The 15,967-nt window shown below is 37.0% G+C and overlaps 1 protein-coding gene across 2 annotated transcripts; it reads right to left on the reverse strand.

Annotated features, from left to right (window-relative positions):
* Positions 1–9,410: 9,410 nt before the first annotated feature.
* Positions 9,411–13,684, reverse strand: LOC147894441 (cytochrome P450 709B1-like). 2 transcript variants are annotated; one of them, XM_087385398.1, is made up of 5 exons: positions 13,414–13,684; positions 12,593–12,816; positions 12,207–12,463; positions 10,313–10,679; positions 9,411–10,171 (listed from the first exon to the last, which is right to left on the reverse strand). In XM_087385398.1, the coding sequence occupies exons 1-5, from the start codon at positions 13,562–13,564 to the stop codon at positions 9,743–9,745; spliced, it is 1,428 nt and encodes a 475-aa protein (XP_087241524.1). In that variant the 5' UTR covers positions 13,565–13,684; the 3' UTR covers positions 9,411–9,742. The 2 variants fall into 2 exon arrangements, with proteins under 2 accessions (XP_087241524.1, XP_087241523.1); XM_087385397.1 differs by having other exon boundaries at positions 13,152–13,682.
* Between the last annotated feature and the right edge of the window lie 2,283 nt (positions 13,685–15,967).

Raw genomic sequence — 15,967 nt, forward strand, 5'->3', positions numbered from 1 at the left:
ATGGGCAAAATGGGACAAGAAAGACAAGTATGCATATTATTTGATCAAGCAAAATGTGCAATATGTCATGCTAGGACAACTCAACACAGTGAAGACATCAAAAGAAGCATGGGATATGTTCGCAGCTCTTTACGAGTCCAAGAACACTTCCAGGATTCTCATACTGAGAAACCAAATCATCCAAGTGTGAGAAACCAAATCAACTAGAGTTTTTGCAATAGTAGTGAAACCGATCATGCTTATGTACTCAAAATCAAGGATAACAACAATCAACTTGCAGTAGCAAGAGAGACCATAAATCCAGTAAAAATGGTTCAAGTCATCTTGAATGGACTAGGAGAGGGATACGAGAATCTAGTCCAAAGTATTGCCATTCAATAAAAATTTCTAACACTAGAAGAACTACAGTCAGTTTTACTTGGTGAAGAACTCAGGATGCAAGCCATTCACGCATGCAAAGGTCATTCCAATGATCAAGCATTTACAGCTTCAAATAGAGATAGAGGTAGAGGTAGAGGCAAAAGTAGATCATTCCAGCGAAGTGGTCATCATTAATAACAAATTGGCATCAAATTTAGCATCAACGTCATCCTCAACAACATTAGGATCAGCAAAGAGGAAATCATTCCAACAGAGGAAGATTCCAAGGACAAGGGAATGCATCCACCAATGTGTCAAACATTGCGAGGAATTTCGAGGAAGATATATAAAATGGCAAGCAATCCATTTACATCATGTGCAAGATTATAGAATGTTATATGCCTATTGGAGGGAGGAAGCTATATCAAAATATTGACAAGTTCATGTGCATCATGTGCATCACCATTGATGGCATGGATCAAAACACAACAACTTTTCCTAGATATAGATGCACCCCACCTCCATTGGAGGGTAAACGTGGACTAAAAACTCACTTGTGTGGAGTATTAGTACACAATTTTTGACTATTTTGTGATATATGGATTGATAGTTTGCATGAACACGATAGTAACCAAATCCATCATGAAATCAATTCGAAAGGTCAAAGAGGGACGTGGATGTTTACCTCAAATCTTGTGGATACAAGCTGACAATTGCTGGAGAGAAAACAAAAAAAGATGCATTTTTTGTTTGTGTTCTATGTTGGTTGGTCTGAAAATATTTGAAGAGGTGGAAGTTGGTATTCTTCTTGTTGGCCATACACATGAGGACATAGATCAAATATTTAGTGTTATCTCTGGGGAGTTGAAGTCAAGGGATGTTTTAACAATGGAGGATATGCTTAGTCGAATAGGGAAAAAAATTGGAGGTTCTCCGAAGAGAAGAATTAGAAGTGGCTATTTTAGAAAGGATGGTAGATTGGAAAGCATTCATAGAGCCACATTTAAATCAAGGAGATGATGCATTATTAGGGCACACAAATCCACACAACTTCCGGTTTAGCATGCATGAAAGTACTCCCATGATGCAATGGAAGCACTACTCAGTGGATGGAGATGATTCATGGAGTAAGCCATATGCATTATTAGAATGAATAACTCCATTGCAAGAAATGACCTTCGTTCTTGCAAAAAACAAAGCACTCCACACAAATGAAATGAAAGGATTGGAAGTCTTTATCTCACATGTTAGAAGTATGATGAAAAAATATCCGGAGTAGTCAAATAGAAAGATGGAGATAATAAAGTCAAATGAAACACTTGTCGAATACATAAAAGGACAAGAAAATTTAATGAGCATTGAATATGTAGAATCTTTTTTGCCAGCACAAAACGAGTTAGAAGGATATCAATTAGATAGAAATATGACGACAGATATGGAAGAAGCAGAGCAACTTCTTTTACCTCAAAGATATTGTGGGAGAAAGGGTGATATGCCCTTACCAGAGTTTGTACCAGTTGATGAAATTCGAGCCTAATTCGAGAGGGTCTTTTTGTTGCAGTTTTGGCACCTGATGTAGAATCAGAGTTTGATGACCAAGGTGGACCAATTTGGGTGGCAAAGGTTACTAAAATAGCAAGGGATGACAAGGAAATTCCTACAACATTTACAGCTTTATGGTATGAACCAAAGCCTTTGAAAAGTCTCCCTAAAAGGTATACAATGAAATAGCTTCGTGAGGGTTGCTTGCAAAATAAACGTGAATGGGTTCCAAACAAAGAAGGCTTAACAAAGGTAGAAGTGAGTAGCATTATTCATTGTTGGAAGTCAAAGACTCAAAGTCTTAAAAAGAAGAATGGATTGGTAAGTCAGTTTATGCAGGCTCCAAGGAAACCGCATTTGGATGCGGCTAGACGCATACTCAGGTATGTGAAGTCCACATTGCAGTATGGACTATTTTATGAGGCTGGGGTTCAGATAAAGTTGCATGGATACACTGATGCTGATTGGGCTGGTAGTATTTCTGATAGACGATCTACCAGTGGATATGTGTTCTCTTTTGGGAGTGCTACAGTCACTTGGAGCAGCAAGAAACAGCCTACAGTTGCCTTGTCGAGCACAGAGGCTGAGTACAGGGGTGCAGCAATGGCTGTATGTGAGGTAGCTTGGTTGCATAAGCTACTTTATGATATGCATCAGTCTACAGATGGGCCAGTTGTCATTTATTGTGACAACATGAGCAGTATCAAATAACCCAGTCTTTCATGCTAGAACAAAGCACATTGAGGTGCATCATCACTATGTGCGGGAGAAGGTTTTACTAGGTCTTATTGATCTAGTTTATGTCAGCACAGAGGATCAGGTAGCTGACATATTCACAAAAGCATTGGGCGCAGAGAAGCTGCGCAAGTTCAGTTTGGTGTGCAGGAATTGGGATTGAGCTCGAGGGGGAGTGTTGAGATATCGAGCTCCAACTCGCGATATGCCAGGGTGACCGTTGTGTATTTATGTCACCGACTTGTTAGCTGCAGATGTGGTTGGTACACCGCCCACCATGAATAATAGCTGAATGACAGCTATCCTTATCTACTCTAGTTTGTGGCTCAGTTAGTAAGCCACCTTAGTTAGTTGAGTTTGGTTTTGAGACCCACATATAGGGTTCTTCTATTTCTTTGTACTTGAGTTCTTTTGGCTTACACAACTAAGAAGAGGAAAACTGTTTTTAGCCTCCACCTTTGTGTGTATTCCCCCATTGTGCATGTGAGAAAGCCACAAGTGAGACTCCTTCCCTCTCTCCCACTATCTTCACAGTGGGCCATATTTATAGAATTTCAATATTCAATGTTAAAAGATAAGAGGAAACCATAAATAAATGTGTATATTTATTAGCTAAATCTATATAAATGGTTAAATCGCAAAGAAAATGAATATTTTTTTACTAAATGAACACTTAGAAAGTGCACATTATATCTTGGTCATAGTATAAAGTAGAAAAAGTAAATTTCCTTGAGAAAAGAGTTTATCATAAATATAAGCACATCAAAGGTAAGTGGTATTGCTATGATTACACTAATGAATGGTCCATCTATCTTGCTCTTAGATTTTCATACACATGCTTGGACTATTGAGATCCCATTTTGGAGTGTGAAATATAGGAATAGGACAACCTAAATGAGCTTATTGTGTTACCAATATAATGAGGGGTCGTACAAAGCTTTGTTTCACGTACATGGTTTTACAATTTTTGGATCTCAAGTACATGGGACTACCTAAGGTTTGTTCATATTATAATAGAACTCTAAATTTAGATCCTAGGGTATGATCTAATAAATTCAAAACTAAAAAAATTTAGTGCTCATTTAATGCTAAAATGCAATGTTGTTGTTTCAAATGTAACATTGTCAAAATAAATGCAAGTAGGAGATAAGGAAAGTATTAAACATACAATGTTCCTTTTCCTTCCTCTCGCCTTGGCTCCAACTTTAACAATGTTGAGGTGTAGACATGTTGTAATTTCACTAGCCATTTCTCGTTCTTTCTAAATTGAGAGCCGAGAATATGACCTTTCCAATGATGAGGGAATGAGACACACCTCTTGGCTACTTTATGAGGCCCTTTCATGGATTCCCATCCTTGCTTCATCTAGATATGTCACAGTTGCCCTTGGTCTTTAATGGGAGGTGAAGACATACTATATGTTTTACAAAGCTATAGCCTAGCTCTTTGTGGTATGAATAAATGGGGTTTGTAGGCTGAGAAAGAGGGAGGTGGTGATTGCTAGAGGGAGGAAGAAGGAGGTGGTGGGGGCTAGAGGAAGGAAAGAGGACCTAGGTAGTTAGAGAGGGAGGGATGGAGAAGTGAGAAGGTGATGGTGGTTGGAGGGAGAGAAGAGGACGTAGTTCGAGAGAGAAGGAAGTGGTGGTGGCTAGAGGGAGGGAGGTGGTGGTAGTGGCTTTAGAAAGGAGGGAGGAGGAGGTAGTGGCTAGAGGGAGGAGGAGGGAGTGGTTATAGGAGGGAGGGAGGGAGGAGAAAGGAGAAAGGAGGAGGACGTGGTCGTGGATGAGGGAAGAGGTGGTAGTGGCTAGGGAGAAGAAAGTGGTGGTGGATGAGGGAGTAGCAGGAAGGAGGTGGTGGTGACTGAAGAGAGGGAGGGAGGAGGTGGATGGCTGAAGTCAGAGGTGGGAGAAGGGATAGAGACTAAGTAGGAAAGAGAGAGGTTTAGTAGTAATAACAAGAGAGAGAATCAATAAAAAGAGACTCCACTAGATATGGTAAATCTTTGACCAACCCCTTTTCTTGGAAAAGGGGACCCAACATTACTATTCAAATGGCAGTCTCTCATTCCCCCTCCCCTAATTATAAATTTGAAAGTGGCTTTTAGGCCCAAACCTCTCCTAATGTCAATAATCCTAAATGTACCAAAAGCTGATATTCGAAAGACATAATAAGAATGCAAAACAATTCAAATTGATTTCATTGTTGTTTTGAGTTTATAGCCCTTACTAAAAGATGTTTAGGCCTAAGAAATATTGAGAAATTCTAAGATCTAACACATTGCAATCTAGTATTTGAATCTATACACATATTGTCTTGGAATTTTGGAATATTTGGGACAATAAATACTCTATATAATGCATGATCAAGGAAATTATAAGACAATATTAAACATTTCATGAATTCAATTTCATAAGTAAATTAAATAGAATTTTGATAGAAATATAGCACAATTAGTATCCATTGGAATTCCAACTATTTGTTGAAATAAAGACTCACCAACAACTATATAACGGTTGTCTAAAAGAAAGATTAGCCAAGAACATACATATTTAGCATCTACAATTTTAGTATACTTTTCCTTCTTTGACTTAATGTCATTATGTTTAGATTTCAACCAACAAAAATCAAACCATAGCTTATTTAATGCGTTCTCAAATTTATAGCTGAAAATTGATGAGATGAGATAAGTTATTAGAGACTTCAAATCTTCCAAATTGATTTTTGTACAGAGAGTGGTAAAATCAAATGTTTGAAGTAAGAGACATGTAAGATCTCTTCAACACTTCAAGAGGAGTTGAATGACTTATACGACACCTGTAGAATCTTTCAAAATCCAACTTACATCTACATGAACATCTACCTCTCATGATAATTTTTCCAAAGTTCATGAACTGTAGGTTAACTCAACCATTTGGAAACATATGTAAGAGAAGTATTCAAGCAAGTGCAATAAGTAAAGGTTTCTAAGGGCTTTTGTGGAAGTTCCAAGATGCATTAATAAAAGGAAGAGTAAAAAAGAGCATCTAGCATAAGTTTTTTTTGAAGTATTTAGTTCTCCTAGGAGACATTGTAGATAAAACTTATAAAAGACCATGAATTCCTAATATTTGTATACAAAATTTTGAGATTCCCGATTTTATAGAGTTGTTAATAAGTAAGATTCTTTTGAAGGAGAGAGAAGAAATTGGTGCCTTTTAAGAAAATGTACCCCTTAAAAAACAAGTTGGAAGGATTTGAACCTTGACTATAACTAAATGTCCTAAAGAATCATTGACAAAAGTTCCATACTTTATGTCCTTACAACAACAAGAGCTACGAAGGAAAGCTAATTTCTTATCATCCTTAAAAGGTTCATTCTTTCTATCCTTACAACAACAAAAGCTGCTACAAATAGCTAATTTCTTATCCTTACAAGGTTTTTACCAATGTCGGAGCAATTGAAAGCCTTTTGGCCTAAAGTCTTTATATATTTCAAAGCAACTATAGGGTGGTTCCAAACCCTTCTAACCCTATTTGGAATGCATTAACAATCTCAAAATAGAGTTCAAGCCAACCTTATCAAGGTTAGGGATGTAAAGACAGTGATTAAAAGCGATTTTCATGAAACAGGAGGGTTGCTTTGAGTATTGCTTTAAATTTGAAGATTTTTTTCAAGAAGAGTTTTAATAAAATGTGATGGATATTGTTGATTTCAAGATCTTGAAAATAGATATTTTCTAAAGTGTATAAAAGCTTGAAAAGAGCCTGCTATGTTTTTCTGGAGCATTTTCCTAGACATATGATTCTATTAAGTATTGCAATCTTCTTTTGTAATCTCTAGAGGCAAAAATTATTTGGTTTGATGAATTGGCACACCTAGAGGATGAACAAGGATTATTAGCATGGCGAAAACCAGATTGAGAGTGACTAGAAGGAACCAATTTTGGTTTCCACAATAACCTTGGATTAAAGCAATGAGGAAAATTCTCAAGTTTTAGATGATATGTAGACATCAATAGGTTCTTCTTAGGAGTTCTTTTTCTTCTTCAACGAGTTGATTTTCCTTCTAGATTGAGATATCTAAGAGAAAAGTATCATCCAAATAATTCATGAGTCCAAATACCTTCAAAAACTCCTTGGGTTTAGTAAAATGGCATTTCACATGCTCAATACGAAAGAATAGAAGGACTTTTGCCATAGCAAAATATAAGGGTTTTAAATCTTCAAGCAAACCATTCCTTTTATGTACTTTTCTAGCTTCTCACATGTTCTTGAAAATGAACAGACATTCAATAATTTTCCCTACATAAAGCATATTGCTACTATGGAATAACATAAATTATTTATGTCATATGAATAGGATTTGTAGAGATGTTTCTTTCTAAGATGCCCAAGCCTATTTAGAATCCTTATGTTATTGTTTCTTTAATTAGTACTTAATTATAGAGACTTAAAATTGGACAATCTAATGGTACCTTCTCCAAAATCAAATTATTTAAATTTGATGTTGCCATAAAATCAAATCTATCTCTAAAATCATTTCTACTATTTACAATAGAAATAAAACAAAAGGAGTTAGAATTAGATGAATTTACATTGATTGTTGTCAATTGAATTCATATTTTCAATAGTTATGATAGGTGTTTAAGACTATGCTTTCCTTAAGATGAGCGACCTAACGTAAAAAAGGCAATGCTGACTACACCCCCCTCTATTTTGACAAGCCTACTACCAAGCAATGGAGCCCTAAAAAGGATATCATCGACAACAACATGCAATCAAGCATCCTGAGCTCTTGCTCAACAAAAAGAGCCTTCCATGAAAATACACAAGGAATCCTTGATCTTAAAAAGAATCCAAATAGCAAACAGAAGGGAAAGGGGGAAGGCAAGCAGCAAACAAAAGGGAAAAGGGAAAGGCAAGCATAATAAAAGATTAAGAAACATAAAGCAAATGTAAAAGAAGGACAACATTTTAGGACTTTAACTACAAAAGTAAAAACAAAACAAAACCAAACCAACAAAAACAAAAGAAGAAACAAACAAACAAGCAAACAAAACAAAAAAAATCAAGAATCGAAGTAAAGAAAGTCGAAACGATAACACCAAGAAACAAACAATCACATTGATTTATGAAAAGTAGTTGCCAGGACATACACACCATTTAAAAAAAATCACTCAATTAAGTACAATCACCCCACTTGGACAAAAATCTATAAAGATTTGCATGTCCACTAAGTAGGCAAAAAAATATACATTCATAAGACTAGAACAAATCTAACAAATAAAAAAACAATGAAAAACACATATAGACAAAGGGATATATAATTTCTTTTTACAATAATATTTAAAAATACATACAAAATCAAGAAATAAAATATTGAAAGAACATATATATCTGGATGAATCCACGAACATACCCACTCATCCACTAAAAACAAAACAATAGCATGCAATTTCAATCTCATGATAGTCAATCATAAGGTTGAAACCATAAACCCCATCACACATTAGTAGGGACTAGCTACTATGACATCCCCACTGACGTCATTAGCACCCAACAATGGGTGTAGACGATGGTATAAACATATGCTCTCACACAAACAAATCCACACACCCACACATAGTTGAGCATTCATTTATACAAAGGTCTTTGTACTGAGTTTCTATCAACACTCGAGAGGTGAAGGGCAGACTCAACCATGACAGAGGCTAGCACTAAAGAAGAAGGCTAATAAAAAAGTAGTCCACATTCTCTTCATTCAAGCTACAATTGCTTATGAAGACTATGATTTCTTTTTAGTCTCTCCCAAAGAGCATATCTAAGCCAAAAAAATGCTTAAACCATCCAACCAATAGGACAATGCACCACTTAAGATAGAATTATCGCAATTTTGAAAGAAGATTCTTTACAATTGTAAGCATGGTAGCACATGTTATCATTAGTGTCCAAGCATTACATGCTACTTTCCACTCGTCGAAACTTGCTTGAACAAACCCAATGCTTAGTAAAAGTTAAGAAACGTTTAGAAAAGAGAAGAAAATTGAAAAAAAACAAAAATGAAAGAAATGAGCAAAACAAAAGAATAATAATAAATCACTAGATAAAATAAACACTAAAGAAAACAAAAAATTTGATAAAGAATTTATTCTAATATTTTCTTTCAATTTTAAAAAATGATATGTTCACGTGTGTGCGTGTGCATGCATGCATGCATGTGTGCAATTTTAAGGAAAAGAAATAAAACTGAAAAAGTTCAAAGGACAAGCATGGGAGGTATATGCTCCTTGATTCATGTTACGCTACTATAATGGACCCCATAGAAGGTTTAGCATAAGCTAACTTGTACCACTCTATTAAAGTTAAAGCACCAATCTTAATCATTGAATTTATTTTCATCAAAGTTGGTAATTAGCATTTTACGGGTGGTTTGTACCCGCACTTGGTGCACAGCTTTTCTAAGGCTATTTGACTTCAAAAGCTCCTACAAAACATGGGATTATCTCGCTAAGGGATCCAATAAAGATCATGCCAATAAAAATTAGATCATCTTGCATTATTGGTCAAAGTATATTGAAGTTATTCAACTCAAGAGAAGATACAGAGAGTACACAACTACACTGAATGCATGTCAACTTTACAACCCCTCTACTCACTCATCCCAACATCAAAATCATATCATGTCTTGATAGTTGCTGTGTATCCAGCTTAAGTGGTGGTAAATTTCTCACTAGCCCATTATATAAATCCTGCTATGGCTAATTTTGTCCAGATCATGCTAATGAACACAAACCTTTAATGAAATGTACTTCACTAGACTTCTTACTATTGAGTTGTTGTTATCAAGGGATTTATAGTATGTAATATAAAACTTGACCCCTTACACAAAATTACATAGTACTGTATATTGTACTATGTAATTAAGAACTTACTGTAATATTGTAGCTGCAATACCTCACAATGCAGTTGTTTACTTCATGGTATGGCTTTGCAAACTTACGATCTAGTTGGCTGTTTCCACATTGAACGATGTCAATTGATAACCATGTCACCTTATGTGTTCAAAACTACTGAGACTTACTTCAACTTATTTATAAAATGTTGTTGACTTCACTAGCAAGCATACTCACTCTAGCTTCTCTAAAATGATTTGCATCCCATGTTGAGGCTGTAACGTGACAAATGTAGAGGGAGTATGCTTGTACCCAGGGGCAAGTGAGAACTGAAATCTTTGGAGTATCATGGTAAGTATCAACCTCGCCTCTAGTAGAGCAAAATTTTGCCCCACACAATTTCTTGGACCCATAGAAAAGGGCAAAAACGCTGAAGGTGTTTTGCAAGCATGTGTAATGCCACTAGCAAAGCGTTGTGGATTAAATTCTAGTGCATCTTGGCCCCAAAATTTTGGATCGTGATGCAAGGCAATGACGGGCATGAGGAGGAAAGTATTGGATGGGATAGACATCTTCCCCAACTTCATCTCTTTCATGCTCTGCCTGGGGATTGCAGCAACTGGTGGGTACAACCGCAGTGCTTCGTTGAGAACCATCCCCACCTAAAATCCATATAGGTATTTATTTTTACACAGCAAGGGGCTAGAAGCAATTACAAGCTCATTGAAAAGTAAACATGAAATATGAGCAAACTTGAAGAACTCAATATACATTCTGAAGCACAATGTGGGAATGTCGCTCACTAATTTGAGGCTGTTGAGAGACTCAGCATCAGGTGGTTGTTTGCCACACACACGAAGCACCTCTTCCCTAGTTCTTTCTTGCCATTCTTGATGAATGGCCAATAGCATGGTTGTCCAAGTCATCAAGTTTGAGGTGGTCTCATGGCCTGCAAAGAAGAAGGTCTTGCATTCATCCACAATCTCTTGCATACTCATGCATAGATTCTTCTGTGTTCCTGAAAGCTCTTTTCTGTATGCAGTTATCAAAATCCCCAGCAAGTCATTTACAGGAGTTCCTTCAGCTCGACTTTGGATAATACGCTGCAGGGTTGACTTAATTTCCTTGTTCAGCCTCCATCGGTATCGATTGTGAGTAGTTGGCAAATACCTAAAAAAGAACATGACAGATACTTGGAGCGATTACTTAATAAATGAAGCCTTATAACATCCACATATCCACAATGTTGTCAGCGAAGTTTCACCTTACTAGTCGACTTCGTGCAATGATTTCATAGATGAGCTCTATAACATTCACTAATATATTAACATGTTTTCGTGCAATGAATTCAGGGGCATTGAGCTCTGGTCCCCGTGCATAAGCTCTCCCTGCTGCTCTATACTAACTCGCCTCAGTGCACGAACTCTCCCTGCCAGCCTCAGCCTTCCCTGTCCCCCGCCCCTCTCTCTCTCTCTCTCTCTCTCTCTCTCTCTCTCTCTACTATAGACAAAATTTGTTATCTTTTGCTCTTATAGGACCTTTAGGCATTCACAACTTCAGAATAAACCTGCCTTCACTCTTTGGCCAATATTTTGCCTCTTCGCATCAGTCAATCTTCCTTTCCCTTGCTTTTTTCATCTGCTCTCCTCCTGTGGTCGTTTTCCTCTTTTCAACTTCTTATGTGGTTCTCTGTGTACAACTTCCTCTTTTTTTCCCCTTGGGGAAGGGCACGCACCATGTACCTGGGGGGGGGGAGGGGGGGAAGGTGCATAATACTGCTTCATGTTTAGAGTTTCACCTTCTTTGGCCACATAGTCTGTCCAAACATGCAAGAGAGCACTTATCTGTAGATCCACTAGTCACACAGATCCTTCAAAACAGTTTTCTTTGGGAAGCAGCCACATCAAGGATGTGAATTTCTGAGTGTAAGTTATTTTCCACTCCACTTTCATCAAACCATCATGCCTTACAGCTCAATAAAGGTGAAGTATTTGTGGAACGATCGGATGGCTTACAAATGGGCAAGGATCACTGCAATAGCCACCCTGCCACTAGGAACACGGGCCACAAACACAAACATGCATAACTCCCTTGTTCACACTATCATAAGACTGCTGTTTCACAAACGCTTCAGGAGAAAATGGTCTTGTGAACTTGAATGGATCACGTAGCTCTTTCTCATCTCATGTCTAGCATTTTATCCCACCATGATTTCTTGTATTTTGAGGCTACAAGGTTGGATGTTTGAAAAACATTTTTGCCTTGTCGTTGTGGATTGTCTTAGTTAATTTGTTGCTGGACAGCAAAGACATTACCAGGCACATACTGTGCACCACAGGCTCCATCATGTGCACTGCTACCAGCAGTCCAACAATGTTTGGGTTGTGCTGACAACTAGGAAAGCCCAGTGCACCCAGTCCTAGAAGGTGGAATTTCAATGATTCTAACATTTTCTTTGAGCTAGAGACCTTCATAACTTGTACAGAATCAGGCAACAAGAAGTCCATAATTCACAAGCAAACACAGTCCACAACTAGGCCATCACTGATTATAGACATCAAGAACACATTGGTTTCAATTAACATTGCGGCATGTGTTTGCAGCGATCAGTGACAATTTCTACGTGAAAAGACATTGCCCACCATGCTTCTTGTATTTACATTTAAATTAGTTATTTCTTAAAGGAAAAAGTAAAACCTGAGCCCTGGAATGTAGATGGACTGTCCTAGCTTTTCAAGGATAGCCATTTGCTCACGCTGCCTGTTGAAAACCAGCTTCCCTTCTTCGAAGCTGCTTCCAAAAGCAGTATGAGCTATGATGTCAGCTGTCAGGGACTTGTATTCTTCATGTGCATCGATCTCTATCCTGGATGCACTGCTATCATCACAAGCAAGCTGGCTTTGCCACCTCTCCAACATTGCACTTATACAAGCCACCATGGTTGGAGCCATTGCCTGGACACACATGATCAGGATCAAAATTCTAGGGGGGGTCGACACAAAATTTGAAGAAAAGCTGCAGAATGCACCTTCGGCACTGCTGGGGTTGGCAAAAGAAGTGAAGGAAAGATGCAGAATGAAAACCTTCAACTTCTCTGCAAAGAAAGCCGGGCTGACAATGCGGCGACGTTCAGCCCATTCTTCACCTTCCAAAACTGCAACAGATTCACCTGTCAGATCTTTAACCTCAGGTCTCACAATAGTCTTTTGGTAGTGGCCGAACTTGTTGGAGAGGATATCACGGATAAGCTCAGGGTCGGCCACACACAAGACAGCATTGTAGCCAATCCAGAAAACAAAGCGATCACCTGTGTCAAAAGTAGAACAAGAAAGTAGGATGACTCGCACAAACCTATTTAAAGAAAACGGGTGCTATTTTAGATTTTGGAAAAGGAATATTAATTTTAAATCCAAAAAGAGGAAGGAATGAAAGATAATCATGGAAGTTGATATGGTGAGATTACAAGTGCACAATCAGTGCTAAAATTTGCAAGTTTTTTTAAACAAAAAAAATAAAAGTAAAACATTATAAAGGTTTTAAAAACAAAACAGTTGTCATACTTTGCTAAGGTGAGGTAAAAAGAAAATGGACAGCCTTGTAGGTAATGCTTAAAAAGCAGGAGCAAATGCATGATGAACTTGCCAAATTGTTTTTTCCACTGGAAGTAGTGTGGAAGGATGCGAGGGGCAATATCGTGGGAGCCTAGTGGGAGGGGATCGGACCGTGCAGCCTCATTCATGGCCACTACTTCACGCAGGTTGCCATAGAGCAAGCGATAGGGCAGGCAAGGGATGCCCTGTTTAAGGAATGCTTGTCGGGTACAGAAAGGCCGCCACCAGACAACAATGAATACCCTGAACACGAGGATTGCAGCAGCTGCTATGGCAATGGAAAGAGCAATAACCAGAGAGGTAGCATAATGGAGCTGAATGATCCCTAGACCCTCCATCTTTTTCGTCTGGACTCCCGGAATTCCATCGACCTGTTGCGAAAGCGTATATACTGGATCCTGAAGCCGTGTCCTCCACGACTGGATCTTCGTTGCTGTCGTCCATCAGAGCCACATAACAAATGTAGCTAAGTAGAATATGCTTTGCATCTACAAAATAACCTGTTCGTTTGAAATATTTTGATGATTGTTAATTCTTTGTTTCACTATCAAACATTCAAAGAACATGCTCTCACTTCACACTGAATTCTATTTTTAGGAGGGAAGGCTTTAGTAAAGGTGTTTCTGTTTAAGAAAGAGAAAATGATGTGGATTTTTTACTATTTTGGTCCCCATTTTTTTCTCCACCAAAACCATTATTTTTTTCTCCACCATTGTTTTGGTCCCTCGAAGCTAAGAGAGAGAACAACAGGAAGAACAAGAAGAGAGAAGGGGGAGAAAACAATGGGGACAAATATAGCAAGCACGAGTTGGATGAAGACAAAAACGAGCATGCCAAAAATAGCATTTTATTATCTCCACCAAAACCAACTGATTACTATAGCCTTTCCTATGGGCAGGCCAACAAAGTTGTTCACTTTACTAACAAATTGTGTGCTTCCTATTCATGAGCACATTTCACGCGCAAATTCGAAATGGTTTTTCCAATTTTGACTTCAATTTTCATTATCATGTGCATTTAGCTATGCTTAATGGCATATAGAATAGTCAAGCTTTCACATATCTAACAAGAGATCGTTCATTCTCGGCCTCCTCATTGGTGCATCTAACGAGAGATCCTTAATTCTTGGCTTCTTCATTGGATGGCTTGTCTTGAATCATTTTATCATGCTACAAAACATTCAAAGAAAATGCTCTCTTCAAATTAGTTTTACGGTCTCTTTTTTAGCTTTTTATAACAAATTTGTTCAATTTACTAACAAATTATGCGTTACATATTCATGAGAACATTTCAAGTTCATAATCAAAATGGTTTTTAAATTATTTTTCCAATTTCAACTTCAATTTTTCACTATCATGTGCATTTAGCTATGCTTGGCATATATAGTAGTCAAGCTTTAACAATAGAGCATTAATTCTTGGTTTCGTCATTGGACGCTTTGGCATATATGACAAGGGATCATTAATTCTTGGTTTCCTCACTGGATGGCTTATCTAGAATCATTTTATAATACTACAAAACATTCAAAACATATGTTCTCACTTCAAATTAGTTTTACGAGCTATTTTAAATATCATGTGCATTTAGCTATGTTCGGCATATATAGTAGTCAAGCTTTCATGTATCTAACAAGAGATCATTGATTCTTGGTTTCCTCAACGGAAGCTTCGGCATATCTAACAAGATATTGTTAATTTTTGGCGTTCTTGATTTCCTCAGCAGAAGCTTTGGCATTCTTGGTTTCCTCATCAACGGAAGCTTTGGCATATCTAACAAGATATCATTAATTTTTTGTTTCCTCACTGGATGGCTTATCTCGATTCATTTTATAATAGTACAAGACGTTCATAGAATATGCTCTCACTAGGATACCTTCAAATTAGTTTTCTAGCTTCATTAAACTTCAAAGCAATTATACTCAATTTTAACGATCATTATTACTTTGTCTCCTCATTGGATGGACTTTCTCGAACATTTTATAATACTATAAAACATTCAAAGAAAATTATATCACCATGATGCATTCAAATTAGTTTTAGGATCTGTTTTTCAGCTTATAACAAATTTGTTTAGTTTACGTGCACATCGTATTCATGAGAACATTTCAAGTTCAGATTCAAAATGGTTTTTCCAATTTCAACTTCAAATTTTCACTATCATGTGCATTGAGGTATGCTTGGTTTCCTAATTGGTGGATGCTTTGGCATATCTAACAAGAGATCATCAATTCTTGGTTTCGTCACTAGATGGCTTATATTGTATCATTTTATAACACTACAAAACATTCAAAGAATATGCTTTCACTAGGATGTCTTCAAATTAGTTTTCTATCTTCACTAAACTTCAAAATTGGACAACTTATCTTGAATCATTTCATAAAAATACAAAACATTCAAAGAATATGCTCTCACTAGGATGCCTTCAAATTAGTTTTCTAGCTTCGTTAAACTTCAAAGAAATTATACTCAATTTTTTACAATCATTAATTCTTTGTATCCATTGGATGGCCTATCTTGAATCATTTATAATACCATAGAACATTCAAAGAATATGCTCTCACTAGGATGCCTTCACATTAGTTTTACAATATATTTTATAACTAATTGTTTAGTTTACTAATAAATTGTGCACTTCATATTCATGAAAACATTTCAAGTTCATATTCAAAATGGTTTTTCTAATTTCAACTTTAATTTTTCACTATTATGTGCATTTACCTATGCTTGGCATGTATAGTAGTCAAGCTTTCACATATCTAATTCTTACTATATATCTAACAAGAGATCATTAATTCTTAGCATATATAGTAGTCAAGCTTTCACTTATCTAAGAAGAGATTGTTAATTC

This window comes from Dipteris shenzhenensis, chromosome 14 (assembly GCF_047967505.1).
Source record: "Dipteris shenzhenensis isolate YYH24624 ecotype China chromosome 14, Dip_SZ_1.0, whole genome shotgun sequence".
Classification (NCBI taxonomy): domain Eukaryota; kingdom Viridiplantae; phylum Streptophyta; class Polypodiopsida; order Gleicheniales; family Dipteridaceae; genus Dipteris; species Dipteris shenzhenensis.